The following is a 20,148-nucleotide window of genomic DNA, read 5'->3' on the forward strand; positions in this document are numbered from 1 at the left end:
TCGCATCTGAAGGGGCCTGCCTCCCCGCCTGTACATCCACAGCCAAATATAGCTCAGCTCGTCTGAAAACAGAGCTGGAAATAGTACATTGCCACAAGAGGCTAATGTTTGCATGGATGCAACAAAAGGAGGACTGTACAAAAATAGTAGGGGTAGTTAGCCCAGACTAGATCCAAGCTTATTTGCATCGTAGGTATGTGTGGGATTCATTCATGCATCACGCATTCACAGGGTATATGCTGGAAATGGTTACTGAGGCGTGTGCCAGCAGCAGTGTGATAGCAGCTAGCCTAACAGTCATGTAATTCAATGCACACACACAGGCTATTGATTGTGCTCCTGCCTATATCACTGGGGCTTATTTGCACTGCTGGGTTTTTTACTGGGAGGTAAGGTTTTTTATAGGAGAGTAAAGTCCTCTCCTGCTGTCCGAAAGGAATCTGGTTTATATAGAGTCTGTAAACGCTGCGGGACTCCTCTCCACTCTGGGATCTTCCCTCGCTGCAGCCAAATCTCAAACCAAGTCACAGAAGAGCAGAGTAAAGGTCTACACTGAACCCCCTCGAACCTGAGATAATAAGTACCACATTAATCAAGTAATTGATTTTGGAATGGTAATCAGGCATGTAGATGAGATCAGACCAGGTAGTAAAACTACACAGGCCCAGGTTGTCCCTATTAACCAAAGCTAATGTCATGTCGCTTCATATTAATTCAGTATTTCCAATGTCAATATCTCAATACAGAGAGATAGAATTGACTTTTTCAAACATGAATGTTTGAAAACCACGTCAAATAGGGAGATGAATGGCCTTTCACGCTGGGCCGCCCAATTCAGTTCTCACACAGCCCAGCACGAGGAATGCCGCTGTAAGGAAATATCTAATGTTTATTTTAGCTTCTGCTCAAATCCCAAGATGCATGTTCAATACCCGACTCTGTGGAGATATTGGACGAGCGCTTTACTCGTGATGGCTACCCTGCATCGTGCTGACATTTATGAGCGACACTCTAATAAAGACAAGGAAGCAGTGTTTCGAATCTCATCCACTGTTCCATGCTGACCCACAGCCAGTGTGCTCTTATGCACACAAAAGTATACTTTGTTATGTTGAGAGTTTGTAAAAGCTGGATCGGGGGATTGGGATTCTAAAAAGTCGATATACTTTTTTTTTTAAATCACTCATGACCATGAATTAATAAAATTAGTTCAAAATTTGTCGGTTACATGTTTACGATATATAAAGATAAAATTCATAAATATAAACATCAGATAAAATTAAGTTTTATTGGCTGTAAATACTATGTCCTCAATATATTATCTCATGATTGTTAGATACTTATTTTATCTAGTGGTCTGGAAATGTCTTGCCTCCTCAGAATATTATGATATGGAGTTACTATATTAATTAGTGGCCGTGCCACTCTGTCACCTCAGTGGCTCCACCACCAGTTTACCCTATATATGTAGGGTGAATAGACTCTCTCAGCTTGGCTAAGAAAAACGATTTTATTTTTAGTGCAGACAGAAGCTAAATGTCCACTTTAGCACCCAAGGCAGGTGTCTGGTCCTCTCTCGCTTTCTCTGTCCGTCTATCTGTCTGTGTGTCAGTCACCAGCCAGTTATCCATGCTCCTCACACCATGTTCTCTCAGTACGACAGGTTGTAAGGAGGCTCCAGATGTGGGTCCAGCAAAAGTATTTCAGCGGATTGGACTAGATATGTTGAAAAAAGCAGATTGTAGTAATAAATGTATGAAAAACACAGTTCATGGAGTAGAGCCTCTCCATGGCCAATCACATACCTTTTTATTTAATAAATTAAATAATAAAGCCAGACCTTCACTAATGTTACTTTAATGACCTTGGACAAGATATGAAACAGGTCAAAATTTGTAATCATCAATTTTCTATGGTTGAAAATTAGAAAAGCAATTTTGCGTATGTGTATCTTTTAGTCAAAGGAATAAAATGTAGTGACATCTTTAAGGTTCATCAAGAAACACTGCTGTACCTGAGGGTACATTTTATTTGTATTTGGTAGAAAAATATACAGTACCTCTCTAGTACTCTCTCTTCTGTACATGCCTTGCCCCTATATTGGCACTTCAGTGGAGTTTAGAAATCTAATGGCATTTGAAGAATTCTGATAATAACGATAACAGTGCCTTTGTTTGGAGAACTAATTCTGCAAGATGTTCACCAAGGGAACAGAAACAACCAGTCTAACAGTTGTAAAAACTGAGCATTCCAGACAATGTATTTTTAGTGCATAAAAAAAAAATAAAATAGTTTTGGCAATCGCCTGCTAGCTGACGTGCAACGCTAGCCTGATTCTTTATTTTTTTGTTTGTGTGTTTGCAGCAGCAAGGCTCTTGAGAACTTCGCTCTTGTGTAAAGCTCAAGCTTTCAGTCGAAGCACTTTTATATACAGAGAGGTGGCAGAGGAGCCGAGATGGAGCGAAGCGCTTTGATTTATTTTTTTTTCTTTTTCTCCATTGCAAACTTTCTGTTTTTATCTTTCCTGTTTTGAGTGGTTTGATTTTTATCAGTGACAACAGGCAAGTGGCTTAGCCTCCCTCGTTCACGTTTTAGCTTCAGAAACCCTGAGAAAGCGAAGATGTATGATATTAGCCATGCAGTGTGTATTGTGGTGTACCATTTCAGTCATCCCTGATCATCCTCCTCCTCCCTCCCCTTTCTCCGACTCGCCGCTCAGCTGGGGCATGCTGTCTCTGTGTTTGTTTTATTGTAGACTTGGCAGGGCGCCAGTGTGGGCTGTCTGCCACTGCCGAGGGTACAGTATGTACAGTGAACCTTGTGCCAGTTTTTTTTCCCAGCAGTGTTTTGTCTTTTTTTTCTCTAATCATTGACCAAAGGCAGTGGTTATGGTGTCAGTTCAGAGAATTTTTTTGTGCTAGTGTTTGTACGCAGGGAGGACCATAGTGGGCAACATCTCGCACAACAAGCAGGAAATCTTGGGTGGGGAGCAAGCCACTCTGAGCATCTGATAATGGAATGGCGTGTGCTAATGTTTTTGCCTGAGTTTAAGGTCAACATGGTCCAGGAGCTTCAGGGCTGGGGCTGAGAGCACACAGCAATGAAAAAAAAGTGACTCAGCCATTTGGAGTGTTGCTGGGCTATTAGTGTTATATGAGCTCCCCTTGTGACTTCAAAAAGCTCAGTGGAAGACTTGGGTCACATCGGCCTGGAGAAGAGTTATATTTAGGTTCCCCCGCTTTTTTTCTGGAGACAAGAGGCAGCACTTGACAGAAGGATTACAGCCATGGAACTCACCATGATTCGCTATCTAAGGTATTTTGTTTTCCTTTCTTGAACTTGAAAGCCTTCATCCTGACCTGTTCACTGTTGCAGTCTCACTTATGCTATTCCTAAACAACCCTCCAGACAAAGCACTCAAAGTGACACAACTGGCGTCTGACATGAACAAAGCAAACCTGTTGCCTCATCACCTGCAACGGGATGTCCCAGACGTAGGAACACGTGCAGACACACTCTCACGGGGCCGTGTGAACACGCTCATTAGCAGGCCAGAGTGTCTGGCCCAGGCTGATTAAGTCTGTATGCTATTCTCATGAGGGACCCAGCCAGTGGACCTCACTTCATTAGCTCAGAAGGCTGATTTTGGACTTCTGACTACAGGGCCCTTCTTCACCAGTGTCCACTGTTCCTAGTTCCTGTAGCAGCTCCACCTTGGGGAGGCTGATTTTCTGTGATTAAATCACCTTTCCTTTTTACATTTTGCCAAGTATTCTACTAATATAGACATTTAGACGTTTTAATTTTTTAGTCAAAGCCGTAGATCAGTGGCTAGGTGTTACCCATTACATTTCATAACCTAAAAAGGGCTATGGCCAAAACCAAAAAGTTCTCTCAAAAAGCGTGAAAGAAATCCACCATCAATAGGTGGACCCTTTTACCCAGAGTCTGGGATTCAGGAAGTTTCTGAGCTATAGCCAGAGCTACTGTAACTTTCAGAGATCAGTCCTGAATCATTAGTTTAGAACCTTAACTAGTGCACTACCATTTCACAGAATATGTCCAAGATGTGCTTTGCATCAGCCTGATCAATTAGTTAGTAAGAAGTATGGAACAATGAAGGCTTTACTGGTACTACTGGGATTTCCATCTCTTGGAAATGATCAAACACTTGAGAGCCAATAAGAGATAGTTCTGAGGTTCTGTGGGTTTCTCGGCTGCTTCGGATAGCAGGTGGGTCAATCAGTAGTTAAGAAGCAGCAGCTTTTATTAGTCTTACATAAATCACAGCACAGTGACTGTTGTTTCTTTACATATCCAAGCTTGTTATGTAGTTGGGGTCAGAGCGCAGGGTCTGCCAGGATACTGCTCCCCTGGAGTAGAGAGGGCTAGGGGCCTTGCGCAAGGGCCCGACAGTGACAGCTTGGCAGTGCTGTGGCTTGACCCTGACCTTCCAAACGACAACAAAAAGGTTGTCACTTTTATCTCAGGATTGCAAGAGTGCCTTTGTGGGACTTTTTCCACAAGATCCTCAGTAATGTGCTTGATTTGGACTGGTTTCTCTTAAATGTTCATTTGAATAAAAGTGCCATTAACGGTGTCATGAAAAACCTTTGGAGCTCCCTGGTTCAGGCACAGGTTATCAGAGTATCACAGTATTCTGTCTCTCAAAATAATATTAACTCACTCTGCACCTGACAGACACCTGCTGCTCGGGTGAGAGGAAGGAAGGAAAGGGGGGAGAGTTGTACATAGCGAAAGCTTTAGGACTTTGAAAAATGTGAGGCATGTGTGGAGTTCAGGGAACAAGTGAGAGGCAAAAAAGAGGTTTTTCCTCAGTTTCTATGTCCCTGCCTCGCTATTCTTGCCGTCTCCTTCATGCGCGCCCTCTTTCCCTCATTCTCTCTGTTTCTCTCTTGCTGTCAGAACCAGTGAGCGCTGTGCTCCCACAGTCTGGCCGCTTGCCAGATCTTCCCTCAGCGCGATGACATCATCGACTGCCGGCAGGTCTGGATGTTCTGCCAGCATTCCAGAGCATTTATGATCGCTCGCAGATGTGTGGCCAGGAACATACTGTACCCAAACCAGAAATTAATGAAACTTGACTGCCTTCCAAACCACATATTCCAAAATAGAGAGCTGTGCAAACGGGGTGGGATGAAAAGGTTGGAAGAAAGGCCTCTAAATAAAGCTGGGGGAAAAAAATAGGAAAATGCCCCTGCGGTGTGTGCTCTCATGTAAATTCTTTAGAGCAGCTGATAAAGCCCCTGCTTGCGTGCTCTCTCGCTCTCTTTCGCTCTCACTCTTGCTCTCGCTCTCCTCCCTCCCCTTTCCCTTTTTCTCTGAGCATTAGTGGGGGATGACGGGCAGCGCGGATAAATGGCCTGAGCTTCTGTTTGGCCGCATGCCCTAACTTCTCTCTGGTGGTTTAAACCCATAATACTTTCCCCTGACCTGTTGATGTACATTAAACCCCCATTTACAACAACGCCTGAATTATGCGAGGCATAAATCTCCTCCATTATGAGGGCCAGGAGAGGAGAGATGATTAGGCGTCAGGGTAATGGTGCTGTAATTGGGCAGCAAGTTTGGCCTTCATCGAAAAGCTTAAAAGAATTTATTCCCATGGACTGAGAAATGTGAAGCCGTGTTCCCTTTTCTAATGCCGGGCTCTAACCAGCGTACACAAGCTGTCTGTTTGCCGGTGATGCCTTTGATGTTTGCCATCATTGAGCACATCACTCGCTGTCTACGGTGTATTGCTCCATGCTCTTATCTGCCTTTAATGAACCCTCCAGACTATCTGCCCTGAGCAGAATCTAAAGCAAGCCTCTTTCTAACCCTTGAACACTCGACTACAAACGTGCGTTTCTGTTACCGAGATTATTTATTTATTTATTTAAACCTAAATCTCATAGTGCATTAGAGAACCTAATAGCAATCTTTGTGTCTTTCGTTAGTAAAACACCTTCTCCAGCACTTCATTTAGAGAGTGCTTTTTATCCTTAGAAGTTTTTCTCGGCATGTCAGAACTAACTTCTGCATAAATGCATGGATCTTTCCACTTTGGCTTAAATTCATAAACCAAACTGCCATCTCAGCTGATGATGACACACCAGTAACATGTCTAAGCGGAGATCTGATTTCTTGTGGTTTGGTGGAGTAAGAGCGTAAATTTAATCCAGCCCACAGTTTAGAGCAGCGTTTAGAGTGCAACATTTATAATCACTGTTCTAATCAACTGTTAGGTTTTTCAATTGGTCTTTCTTATTGTTTTCCTTCTAATATCCGGGAGGGGGGGGGGGTAGTTTTTTTAACAATACTACGATGGAAATGCGAAGAACTGTGGAGCTAACATCTCTGATTAGAACCGTGGAATAAAACTGTAGGACCAGCCGTAATACCCTGTAAAAGATCCCGATCTTTTTCCTTTGTTGTCGGGTATTGCAGCTTTAAATCCCTTTTGGTTGCTAAGTAGCAAGTGCCCCGGTGGGCTGATTTGGTATTCAGCTCAATGCCGGGTCTTATTTTTGTATGCGAGACAAAGTGTTTTGATGGAGGGTGATTGCAGCAGCGTCTGGAGGCTGTTTGGGAGTTTTATGGTCTGTACAGTACACTGTGTGCCTTCTAAAACAGAACACAGGCAATTGAATTTTGGATTTGCTTCATCATTTTTCTCCTCTGAGCAGCCTCTGTCAAAAAAAAAAAAAAAAAGGAGGGAACGTTGCTGGAAGGGCACGGATTAATTTGTTCTGCTGGAAAATGAGAGCGAGACAGCAGAACACACACACAGACGCGCACACACACACACACACACATGCACACGTGCACTCGCCATTCGCAGGCTGAGAAATAAAGCGAAAGGCTCACAGGCGTGACTACAAGGGAGAAGACGTTTGTTCCGTCTGTGCCACTCCTTGCTTGAAGGATGGAAACAATGCCCTTGTTTTCAGAACGGTTATATAAGAAAAGATTTAAGTGAATTGGATGTTCAGACAGTGTTCAGTAAGTCAGGGACCTTGACATCAGTGGCATTGGAAGAGGTGCTTAAGTCTATCCACTGTCTTACCTTTTTATTGTTTTATGAGGGGGATAAACAGTGGAAGCAGCCACAAAAATACTTTTAAACCATATCTAGGTTTAGCCTCGATGGCGCAACAGCGTGTTTGATGACTTCGGCTGACCAGATAGGAGCCAAACCAAGATCCTGTAACTGATTCACAGAATCCAGACGAGTGTCCGGAGAGAAAATCTCAGTCTCTTTGTTAAGCAGTTTTGAGGGTTTTAAGCAACATTAATTAAGGCAGTGTGGTTCAGATTCCTGGTGTTCCTTCCTTTGGCGAGCTCCCTGGAAAAAATGATGATTTGTTTGTTTATTAGGCTGAACTTGCGTCCAAAGATTCAGGCTTTGATGGCAGCTGTAAGCCAGTGGTTGAGCTGTAGTCGTGTGGTGTGTTGGTGCAGGCATGAGAGGGGGATTTGGAGAGGATGGGGCGGGTGTGAGGGGAGGCTAAATTTAAATTGTAATTGGCCGACTTCCACAAGCTTGCGGGCATTTTAATGAGTCATAATAACTTCATTTAAAACCAGCTGAGCAGAAAATAGATTGGAAAGGAGCCTGTGGCCAGTATGGATTTGTTGTTTTTGTGTGTGTGTGTGTGTGTGTGTGTGTGTGTGTGTGTGTGTGTGTGTGTGTGTTTTAAAGGCCATACTCCTTTCATCAGCAAGGCCAGTCCTCTCTGTCAGGCGTGATGAGTCGACTGCCACACTGTATGGATTTATTATATCACTTTCCATTTCTCAAAGCTTATACATCCACTTACAGTAAATGCTTTTGTTTTGACGTGTTGGAACGTGTTGGTTTCCAGAAAAGCAGACGATGCATGGCTATTTTAGGCTGTCCATCAAAATATAGGGGTGTGGTACAAAACAGGAAGTGATAATACCTGAAAGGACACTGTATACACCTCTAATGCCAGACATTTAAGCATTTCTGTTTGGTAACATTTTCAAACATCACCAAATGTTTCTAACTACGATTTTAGCATCTCAAAGGGGAGCCAAAAACAAGATTGTCTAAGACGTAGAAAAGCAGACTGGAAATAAACTACAAATAGTTGTCATTTTCAATCAACACCTGCTCTGCCGATGTAGGACTTTGAAAACCTGTCAGATTAAATCTTTGCAGTTATGCCATGATAAATAATGGGATCCTTCAAACTTGGTTAAAAATTCAAAGCAAATCTGCCGTGTCAGTTATTGATCACAAGCCAGTAGCATGTCTAAGCACAAATCTGATCAAGTTTGAAAAGAAAAACTGTCGAACAAGTTCATTATTCATGATGAAGTCATTAGACAAGTTCATGATTCTGGGGAATGAATCAACAGCTGCTGATCTTTCTGAGGTAATAGCTAAAAAGAGCATCTGAGCAGCCGTCCAGACGGACGCAAAATAGAAAAATATAATCCGTGAAATACGATGTGATGAATTCCGAATTCCAAACTTTGCCTTCTAATTCTTCTGCCATAAAAAGTACCATTTTAATGTAATGTATCATGTCTGGTCCTGGTTTTGACACTGGCGACAAAGGCAGTATAATGGAAATTGTAGCCTGGGGTTTAATATCTTGGGCTAATTTTCTTGGCTCCTCAGTGGAAAAATGCCTAATGGTGTGCATGTAATGGCATAACAGCATCTCCAACATTACTTAGATTATTAGATTACGATTAACGGGGTCATCCATCGCTGGTGCTTAAATAAGTAGAGGAATGCGCTGGCAGCTGCTGTGCCGCTTCCATCCTCACACACAAACACACACACACACACAATACTGTTGACGTCCTTCAGCACATCTTTCCACCAAAGCCTCACCTGCCCTTTATCTGGGAGGAGACTCTGAAGACGGAGTGTGTGCTGTAGCGTGATAAATGCCTCCATCCTGCGTATCCCATTGTAACCCATCTGTTTCTGTCTGCCTCTCCCTCCACAGGCTGCCTTATTTCAGACCTGGATTTACACATGTACTCCATGCTCCCAGGTTTACCTCGTCGTCCTCAGAGCGGGTGTGCAAGTGGCAATGGTTTTAATTAAGGATTTCATGACTAATGGCATTCCCTCCTGCCTCTACACTCCCCATGTCAGTGACATGATAAGCAGAACTCTTAGACTCCCAGAATATCTGTGTGCTCTGCATGTTGGTCAGTCTCTGGTATGCACATCCATGCGCGTATGTGTAGCGGGCAAAATTGGAGGAAACATGATTTACTTCCCATGAAATGGCAATAAAAGTAAATGCTCTCCGAGGCACACTTTTATTGCGTTATGTAAGTTGGGACGATGGCTTTGGGAAACTTTTAGATCAATTTCTTAGCGCAGATTAAAAAGCTATGAATCCCATTTATGGCAGAGCTCCCTCGTGAAATGCTCTTTGAAACTTTTATATTTCGAATGAGGAGCGAACGAAGCGCGGAGCAAATATCTGCCGACAGCGCTTTCATGTGGGGGGAAAAAAAAGCTGGAGTATAGAGAGAAAAAAAAAAGATAAAAGCAGTCCCAAAGCCATCTGGAAGTAGCCAGGACACACAAGGGTTGCTTTTATGCTTCCCATTCCACTGGGAGGTGCAGCATGAATAGCAGCCGTGCATATTGTGTTATTACTGTTGCAAACACATACATGGACCTGAATACTAATACAGCGGTCTCAGTTTTAGGCGCTCTGTAAATACCTCGCTTCGAGGTGGATTTAATTTTAAAACACACTGATGTGGGCAATTAATGTTTAATAGACAGCAACTGAGCAGGCAGAGCTTTTTTTTCTTCACTCAGTACAGTTTCAGGTAAAAAAAAAAAAAAGAACGTAGCAGACCACATGGCTAAATTGTCAGGCGGTATTGATTAGTTTTCTACAAAAGCACAGCCCAGTATTTTTTTTTATCCACAACGTAAATCACAGGTTTGTATTTATGCACATTTCGATAGTAACGACTCGTAATACCAGACACCACGTAATATCAGATTAATTATACATGCATTAAAAATGTGCTTTTTCTAATGAAGAAAAAATAGCGAGGGAGTTACTTATTTAACATACAGTACAATATTTTCTCCCTAATTTATTCATGACAGCCTATCAGGTACGAACACTTTTACTCTCTCGAGGTTCCTGGCCACTGATCTCCAGACGATAGGGGTTCTGTGTTGTGCTATTCTGAAGCCCTTAAACATTTACGGAAGGAGTCTCCAGTGTCCGTGCTTTGTAACAGCTTTCTTCATGACCGAACTAATTTCTTGGTAACAAGCTGACTATTTTTGTCTTCAAGAAAAACTGATATAATGCTTATAATAACAGGAACGAACATTTTTATTGGACATGCCTCAATACTAAATCGAATCATAAATTGATCAAAATCTGATTTGCCATTCATATTAATACAAAGATGCGTCATTGCCCAAATGTCTGTGGTAGAAGAGGAATCTTTGGGGCAGGAAAAATAACTATCTTATCTTGCAGTAACAGCAGATCAACATGGGCTATTTATTAAAGCAAGGCTAATTCATCAAATATAATGAAAGTGTGACTAAAGCCTGACCAGAGATGATCCAGGCTTGTGCATGTTTATCTATTAGAGCATAAGATCATGATGTTACTTGAGTGTTACACAGTCTCAGAGGGACGACACTGGGAGGAAGGGCTGGAATGTGTGTCAGGACATTGTTAAAAAAAAAAAGGTTTAGTGAGGAAGTTGGTGGGGATTCGTCACACTGTCCACATTTGTGAACAAAGGACATTTATGGAAGTGACCTTTTTTCTTTCTTTTCCCCTGACTTAAAGGCTCATTCTCTTCTTTATTATTTGTATTTTTTAACTAAGGAAGGATGTCTTTTTCCATTTTAACCTGTTGGTAATTAACTTTTTTTTTGGACATACCTAAAAAAAAACTTGGAATCAAACGATAAACAACTATGTAAATCACCGCACCTGAGAGCAGTTAAACAGCTCTGCATGTTTTCAACATGTCCTGTTTTCATTTTTTTATTTTTTTTTTTGGATTTTCCATTAACTAAGTTCTGTGTTTTGTTGTAGTCGTTTCATTGGCTCGCTAATTTGTTTGGATGCATGCAGATCTTTCAGCGTTATATCTGAGGTTTTCCTTTGAAGATTTTTTTTTTTAGTTTAGAGAAACTGTTTGTGTCAAATGTGGAAGCCAAAAACTGTTAATAAGTAATTGTTCCCACTCTGGTTCCTATGTCCTAGTTACTGTCCCATAGGGCATTGTGTTTCCTACTGGCTCCACCCCAAGGTTTCTGACCTGGGCCTTAATAAAAGCATAGACTGCCTTTGACAATGTGTGACTTGAAAGCAGGAAATAATGGGCCCTAAACGCTAAATCTTTACAAGTTATTGACCTGTGGAGAAAGCACATGTACAGCAGGCTCTGCTGCCTGACTCCCCGATCGTCTGGATCATGTGCAGCTCGCTAAGTGGCTAGTGAACGAGTGAATTTGTGAGTTCCTGGTAGGTATTTCTCACATCTTAAACAACCTCAGGCCTGCAATAAGTCTCCACATGCTTGCTTTTTTTTTTTTCAGTTGCAGAAGCATATAATCACTGTTGTGCCATGGACACTTCTCACTTTTTGGTCTTTGCCCATCTCTTGTTCATAGCAACCCATTCAGTCATGATATTTCGTCATGCTACTAAGAGCCTGTAAATGAGGAAAGAGCATGGCCAGGCCTCCTACTGCTCTGTCTTTAGCCATAAAGGCATTTACAGCACTGTAAAGGCACCTCAATTGCTGTATCCAGCGGGTTGCTGAAGTTTCAGTGGTCGTTTGGGGAAGGGTTCACGGTGTGGTCATCCTCTCAGGTTCTGCCAGAATAAATAAGAGAGCTTGTGGGAAGAGCTCTACTTACAGCCAACCTCACTGCTATCGATCAGGCACCAGAGCTCACCTCTTATTCCGTTTTTGCCATGAAGGTATCGGTTCCTAGACCAAAGATGTCTTCATTGTGTGTCCTGCTTGAACCCGAATGCCCAGGAACGGGTCATTACAAAGACCAGTGATCATGCTTGGGGGGGAAAAAAAAACTTGGTCCTATTTGGAACCCATGTAATCCATTGCCTTCACCATTCTACATATAAATAGCCATTACAGCTTGGGATTGATCATGATCATGCTTGTCTGGATGAAATGGATTAAAACAGCGGTCATCTGTGCGGGGCTGGTGGTAAAGAAATCCGGGAGGTCTGCCCTCATTTTCAGTCACTTCACACCAGCTTGGCCCTGTCCTGCTGATTCCGCCCAGATTTTGGCTTCTGTTTCCTCCACTTCTATAAGGTCTTTGTCTTGGCACCACAGCACAGCAAGTATAGTCCTGTGTCATAATTTAAATAACCAAAGGCCGATATTTCGAGGGGGTGAGGAAGGAAGCAGAAAACACATGGGCCCTTTGACCTTTTGTAGCTTGGGGGCAGAAGGCTGCAGGCCAGCACACTGGTGGGATTGTACTTACACCGTTTACTTTGTACCCATGTATGGAGATCAGACTTCAAGACATCAGAAGTGGCTGACACCACAGAGGTCCTGAAATCTCGCTTGCCTTGTGTCAGGCTGTGTCTGAACTTGAATACACTCCGTACCTCAGGACCTAAGAGCTAAAACAACTGCCTAGTACAGAGAAAAGCTTTCAGAAACCCTGCACCCACCCTTCCATCCTTTCTGTCTTTATTTGTCTCTCTCTCTCTCTTTCTCTTTAATCTAAGCATGCAAAATGGATTATGAGATTTAGCTTCCATAAAACAAGAGTGAACCATTGTGCCAATATTCATTTTAAGAATGTAAACTCTAAACTCATTTTGGATGTGTAAGTGTGTTTGCTCTGTCAATATTTGTCTGCTTTTGGTCTGTGCCTAAACACTCCCTTTCTGGACTGTTGTCGACAGTAGCTTCAATCTTTTCAATGGTTTAATCTTTTCATATCTTTTCTTTTTTATGTTAATAGCCTTTTTTTAATTATTGTTTCTAACTGTCCTGTGGACTTGTTTTCCAATTGGGGTGTGTGTGTGTGTGTGTTTATAAGGGAAATTTGGCAGTCTCCCAGTATTTTTGTCTTGGTTAATAAAAAAGGGGGGCTCTGCCTGCAGTACACATCTACTTGAGCGAGGGAACATGCAGTTCCTGGCTGTCCTTTCCAATTGGCAGCCTCCGTACTGCTGTGTGACTGATAAGAGGGTAGTGTAAATAAAACTGTACAGCACAGAGAGTTACCGTTGAAGAAAAGAGTCAGAGCATGCCGTCTGCACGCATTGTTCTGACGGAGCTCTGGTTATTTTTGTGTGTGTGTATGTGTGTGCGTTTGATTTTGGTTTTTTTTTTATGGATTTTTTTTTTTTTTTATGGATTTTTTTTTGCTACCAAGCGTACTGTCTTATATAACCAATTTGTGTAGGCTCAGAGAGCAGCTAGGATGTGTTTTTGTTTGTGGCGTATTCACAGCCCCATTGGAGACACGGAGACCAAGCCGATTAGGGCGCCTGATGAGGAATCATGTCTGTAACTGCTTGACTGTCTCTTCATTACTGGCTTTGTATTTTTGTAGCAGATTCTGTTCCTTTGTTCGGTGCAGAGTAATCGGACTCTAGTTGTGGGCTATATCTCTGTGCACTCATCACTCTGGATGCTGTCGGCATTTTACACACTCATACACTCATGCACGAGGCCTCTCTTTTCGGCAACACGAGCAATCAGCACGAGTGTCCTCTTTAGAGGCAGTAAATCCCTCTCTTCCAGTTGTGCAATATTTTAGAGGGGAAGTGAAAAGGGAACAGGCTAGTGTGGCACGTGGCACCTCTCCTTTGCTTCTTGGGAACCTCAGTTGTGTAAGGGCCCATTATGTCAGGTTTGGCCCCGCTGTGGCAACTCCAAGGAGGTGCGGAGGAGGAAGTGGAAGTTGTTAGAAAACAGCTCTTTTATAGCCACGGCTTTTTCTGTGCTGGAGAGCCAGTTATTTCTAGCCTTGGCCCTCTGCTTGCTTTCTGCACCACAGCCCTGAAAAAACAGAGCAGGCAGGGTGATGAAGGGGTTTAGCAGCTAGAAGATATCATGCCAAACCTAACTGAGGTGTTTTTCTTGCACTTTTTTTCCCTCAACCCTACTTAACAGAAAAGCACCTATTGATCAAAGAGAGAGGCTAGAATTTATCACTTTAATTTTGTGATTTTTTTTTCTTTCTGCGGCCTAAATGCACGCCCCTGCTGCGTTGCTGCATTCTGTATGAACCCATTCCAGATAATGATCCACTGTTGCTTATGTCGCTGGTGGGATTTAAGGCTTGTAACTCTCGCTGCTACTTAATGTGATGATTTAAGGTCTACATGAAGTTGCTGCAGTACCTGAACAGCCCAGATGTGGAGTTGATTCTTACCCTTAGTGCTGATCCCTGTGCCCAACTAAAGGCTTTCCGACATGCTTCCAAAGTCTTTGGACTGATGGAAAAACACTTCCAATGTGGCTTTGTTTGCTTAAACTCTATCTCTGAATCAGAAATCTGGTCATCCTGCCCACCTCTGTGGTGACTGGCTAATAGTGGAGTATAAAAGGGGGCTGTTTAATGTGAGGTTTTCTCCATGTGTAGTTTTGCTTAATGTTGTGTAGCTTTCCTTTTTCCATATGTTATAACAGCTACAAAGAGTTGTTCCATTACAAGCATCTCTTTTGTACCAATTGAAATAAATGAGACAAAAATTACAGCCAAAACACACACACAGTCCTGTGTTAGACAACATAAAGTTGTCTACACTGGAGACTCCTTCCAAAAAGCCACCCCACTTGAAAGATTCCGCAGTTTTTTGTAATTCATTAATGTAAAAATAAACAATAATCGACAATGCAATCGAGTGTTTTGTGTAGCCGGTTTAAAGGGACTTTATCTTTTTTTTCTCTACAACAAACTGCATCGTCATCTCTATGGAAGCATACTACTATACTGTTGGACAGAAAGTTATAACTTTTAAATATTTCTGCTCACTGTTTGCTGCTCCTCCGTTCTTGTATGATATACAACCTGCAAATAGCTAGGAAACTCCCACATGAACGTTTCAGTCTTCCAGAATTTTTGATTTGTTCTTTTTTTTTTGAAAGAATAAACTAGGCTTTAGCCCAGCACTCCTTACTTGTTGGTTTAAACATGTGTTTTCTTATGAATTGCAAATGTCGGTTCAAGAGTTTATTTTTTTTTAAACATGCCATCAAATGTGTTATTGCACTATTTATTTCTCTAATAAAACTGAAAGGTGTTTCTTCCTGTCTCACACGAGAGTACAGTATGTTTTGTAACTTCATAATGGTTGCAAAACAGGCTTTGGCTTCAACTCAATCACACTGTGTTATATTAACTACAGCTTCCTGTTTTGGTTGCTGTGGTGCTGTAATCATCAGATTTGGTGCTGGCATTGTAGCAGGCCATGCTATGATGGTAATAAAAATAATAATAACAATAATTATAATGCATGCGCTTCACCCTGTGCCGTGCCTTCAATGGAGAGAATGAATGTAGTACGTCGGAGAGAGCTCTGACCCATAATAACCTCATCTGAACAAACAAACAAGAGACAGCAGCCCGAGTTCCTGTGTTTGGATTCCGATTGCGACACTTTTTGCACGTCCACATTTTATGACCATAAATAGTGTATTGGGTTGCCATGTTATGCATTTTTTAATCATGGCTGAATTTCTAATGTTTTTTTCTAAATGTTGTCAAATTTGATTTTTATGTGCAGCTGGAGAGAAGGCCATCGTGTGTGACCAGTGTGGAGCTCAATTCCAGAAAGAAGAAGATCTGGAAGCACACAGACAGATTCACACAGGTCAGAAATTCTCCCACACACACACACACACTTTCACACACTTTCACACACTTTCACACACTTTCACACACTCTCACACACAAAACATACTCCTGGGCATGGCCCTAGGTGGTTATATACTCAGCCTTGTATTGGCCAAAAGTCTAAAAGGAAAATAGTCATTTGTTGGAATTTAATCTTTAATTTTTGTCCCCTTTTAATAATTTGAATAATTTAGGAGTTTAGGGGTTAAAATAGTTGTGCTACATTAAAACTACATTAATTATCTAAATTTGTTGGTTGTTTTTTTACTTTTGTAACAAATGAATTGTGTTCTGACTTAAAACCTGTTGTAATTCAGATCTTTAGCTACTTTTCAGAATAACAGGTGCTGGATTGCAGCATCATACCTACCTTTTTGACAGGAAATAGATGGTCATTTCTGCTGTTCAATCTCTACAAATTGCATTTAGCAATGAATTAATGTTTTAAAAAAAAAACTTACTATAGTTTAGCTAACTAGGTTGCTAATCCACATTATGTTAGCTGTTTGGTCATTCTTCCTACATAGACTACATGAAATACTGCTTCATTTGGTCAAAAACTGAAATGTAGTGGTGGTTTTTTTTTTGTTGTTGTTGTTTTTGTTTTTCACTTTCTGACCTGTAACTAGCTAGCTCCTATGAGTAAATGCTTACTCAATGTTTCTAGCTTGCTAGTTAACAGTAGATAAACAAAGTAATTTCTAGAGTAATGGCTGATGTTTTGTCACATTTACTGGCTGAATAGCTAATGGTTGTGTTCATGAAGGTTACTTAAATATTTTTTGTTCATGTTTTTTATTGCACACTGTATCCTGTTTTAGATTGTATATTTGGTGTATTTTTTTCTTCACAGTTTATAAAATATTATAACTGTGAGCTGTTCTGCTAGCTACAGGTTAAGAGGCTCCATGGTAAAACTGTTGTAAGTGTGTTTACATGAGCAAGCATTAAGCAATGTAATACCAGCAGCTCTGAGTATTTATAAACAGATGAAACTCTCCGGTCACAGTCATGTGTGTAGAGATGAGCCTGGTCTCTTCCCTGGCATGTCAGATATTAGATGATCACTTCCTGGAAAAGCTTTGGAGTTGGGGTGTTTGTCCCAAGTTTGCTGGCTCCCTCAAGTTGTTTATTGGTTTGAAGAGGAGAGTTATGGGTACAGGAACAGAAAAGCCTTGTTATGAGTTTGGCTGGGCTGGTTTGTTTATTAACCTTCCCACAATAACATTGTTACATTAAGGGAAAGCTCTGAGAAGATGCCAGCATGCGGAGTGGAAGTGTAACTAACCCACTTTCCCCCCGTCCTGCTTGTATTGGTTGTCATCAGTACGGACTTTGTGCTGACATGCTGCCATCCCAGGAATGATGACCTCCGCTAGGCCGCTGGGTGAGGAAGAAGTGAGGCAAAGGGTGGCGGGACGGAGGGATTTATTGATGTGTTGATGCATGTGGTATCAGTATGTTGGGATCGTGCCATGCTCAGACTTTTCACCCTCAACTGTCTGCCCTTACGAAATGTTCCAGCACCCTGACATGCATACACACACGTACATAGTCTAACAGTCCACAGTAACTATGGTTACATGCAGCCTAATAATCCATAAATAATCCGTCTGATAACTCAATCAGCATAAAAAAAGATAATGTATACAGTCGGGTCGGCATAGATTAAGCCAGATGAAATTCATATCCAGTCAGTTAAATGGAATATTGTCATGTAAACATTTAGTCTCTGATTACTCTGCATTTCTGAGCATGTTTGTATGAGTCATGATGCACTGCATGTGCAATTAAATAACCTTAGTTAATGTTACAGATTTAAATGTATTTATAATTGTGTTGGTTGTATGGCTAACAAAGGCATTAAACTAAAAACTTGGGTGTATTTCTGTATTTATTCCGAACATATTCAATTCAAGTTTCAATTCAAGTTTATTCGTATAGCGCTTTTTACAATAGACATTGACTCAAAGCAGCTTTACAGAACATAAACATAGAGCAGAAGGTAAACATAATTAATGATAAAGGAAATAACAAATAATAAAAGAAAAAGAATTGACAGAATAAAAAATTCTAGATTATTATTAGATATATATAGTTCACAATCTGTATGTATTTATCCCCTATGAGCAAGTCTGAGGTGACTCAGGCAGCAGTGGCAAGGAAAAACTCCCTTAAATTGGTAAAGGAAGAAACCTCGAGAGGAACCGGACTCAAGGGGGACCCATCCTTATATGGGTGACACTGGGGGTGTGATTGTAATATACAAACCCTCTGTCCACACAGGGTACACAAGATAGTTCCACAGGGTAATAAGAGGAAAAGGTTATTCCCAAGCAGTGTTTATTAATAATGGGGACATTATAGGACAATTAAAGGCATTGCGAATAATGATCTTGTGTACATTTGATGTTATTTTCAACCAGAACATCCTTTCTTCCGAATGTCGAGCAAATGCAAAATGCTGTGTGACTTTTCTGTGGTCACAAACTCTTCTTCTCACTATTTACTTAATAATCACACTTGGATGAGGTTGTGCTGAGATGGAAATAATTTAAAACTTGTTAAAAACGCAAGCTGTGTAATTAAAAGACTGAATGTGCTGACATTAACCCGCACATGCTCTACACATGCACATAGCTTTGTAACAGATAACGTATAATATAAAATGCGTATAAATTCAGCGTTAAGTTTAACATGCGAATAAATAAAATTTGTTCTGAGTCTGCAGTCAGAATTGGCAAGGCTTGCTGCGGTGTAAAAAATTTTGTTTAATCATGTTATTAAGTTCCTAGGTAATCTTAAGCCATAATTGTTGTCGGATATCAGATATCAACCGATCTATCTTTCCTGCAGTGTGATGTGATAGCGATTGCTTAAACTTGCAAGCAATCGCTAATCTAGCTGTTTTGTGCCATGGTAATCCAGTAGGTTTGTACTTTACTCTACCTTCATTTATTTACATTTAAATGACTGGTGAGTGAATGGTGAATTAGATGCAGAAGGGTTAAGGTAAGCCCAATATGAGCAAATTCACACTGAAATTATTTAAACATCATATATTCAGAACAGAAAAACCCAGTGGCTCTTTGAAACACAACACCCTTTAAAATCACTCTCTCCATTCTTCATCCAAGCCTCCTACACTACATCACCAGATCCCAGGAAGGGCTCAGCTTGTCTAGTTTTTACATACTGGGCCTCCAGAGGGCCTTGACCAGTATGGCTGTTGTAAAGAGGGGTTAAACGGGGCTAACGATCAGAGAGGCATAACGGTGGAAAGCCTTGCTAAATATAGAACTGGAGTCTGGAGGAGAAAACAAAATACGGGCAGTGAGTTGCAGGGAGTTTGTCCTCCTGCCAGGGAACTGAGCAGCATCAAGGCCAGCCTCCTCTGTGGCTACCAGGCTTATATTTTAAATGTGTTATATCGCATGGCAAGTTGGATACAACTGGTCCTCCACCCCCTTCACATATACTCCCAGTCCCTCAATATGCTCACCCATATGTTTGTGCACCCTGTAAAGCCTGTAACCTGAAGGGGAATTTTTTTAGTCATATTTCTTCCTTTTTGCCAAAATCTTTGCATGCATAATTGTCACCGTCACCCCAATCTTCTGTTTACATGCGCGCACACACACACACACACAAACACATGCATGCACACATGCTCTCTAGTGGATATGTAACTCGCTGTTGCACCCACTTTATAAATAGTTAATGACTGCCAGCTCGGAGGTTCTGTTTGTCATGGCAAAAGTTTTCATGCCGTTGTAAACATCCAGGTCTCGGTTTTCAATTTGGCAGCTATTCAAACTAAAGGCCCTTGACGTGCTTGGAGCAACGGTCATTTCCGTTAATGTTATCAGAGCCACTGCTGCTGAAATGGACTGGCTTCCATGACTGGGTTATTGGAAAAGCCTTCGTGATCCAAGTCGTTCATGGAAAACTTAACATGTTTGGCACAAGTTTAATGGCTGCCCAACAAAGTAAATAGCTAATAGCTTATTTTCAGAAATAATTACTTTCCCACTGACTTTGAAATCAACACCATCTGCTCACGGATCATGCCCTGTGAATATTCGATTACATCGCAGAAGTGTTAAGTTAGAAATGGCTAAACAAAAGTCACACTTGTACTTTGATAGTTAGCATGTTTTAGCAAACACCTTGCAGCAGTGAACTCTGCCAGTTTTCTGAGGCCATGGGCATCACCAGATGTTCAATGGACACCATTGTAGTTCCCAGCATGTGGTGTT

At 41.5% G+C, this 20,148-nt stretch overlaps 1 protein-coding gene across 2 annotated transcripts in view; it reads left to right on the forward strand.

Annotated features, from left to right (window-relative positions):
• The window catches only part of zbtb16a (zinc finger and BTB domain containing 16a), a 96,845-nt gene that overhangs the window by 43,567 nt on the left and 33,130 nt on the right, over window positions 1-20,148 (forward strand). For both annotated transcript variants that reach the window (XM_027134115.2, XM_027134116.2), the window contains exon 4: window positions 15,780-15,866. In XM_027134115.2, the coding sequence (XP_026989916.1) occupies window positions 15,780-15,866 (87 nt within the window). The remainder of the gene's footprint in view (window positions 1-15,779; window positions 15,867-20,148) is intronic.

The sequence above is a fragment of the Tachysurus fulvidraco genome, chromosome 21 (genome assembly GCF_022655615.1).
Source record: "Tachysurus fulvidraco isolate hzauxx_2018 chromosome 21, HZAU_PFXX_2.0, whole genome shotgun sequence".
Taxonomy (NCBI): domain Eukaryota; kingdom Metazoa; phylum Chordata; class Actinopteri; order Siluriformes; family Bagridae; genus Tachysurus; species Tachysurus fulvidraco.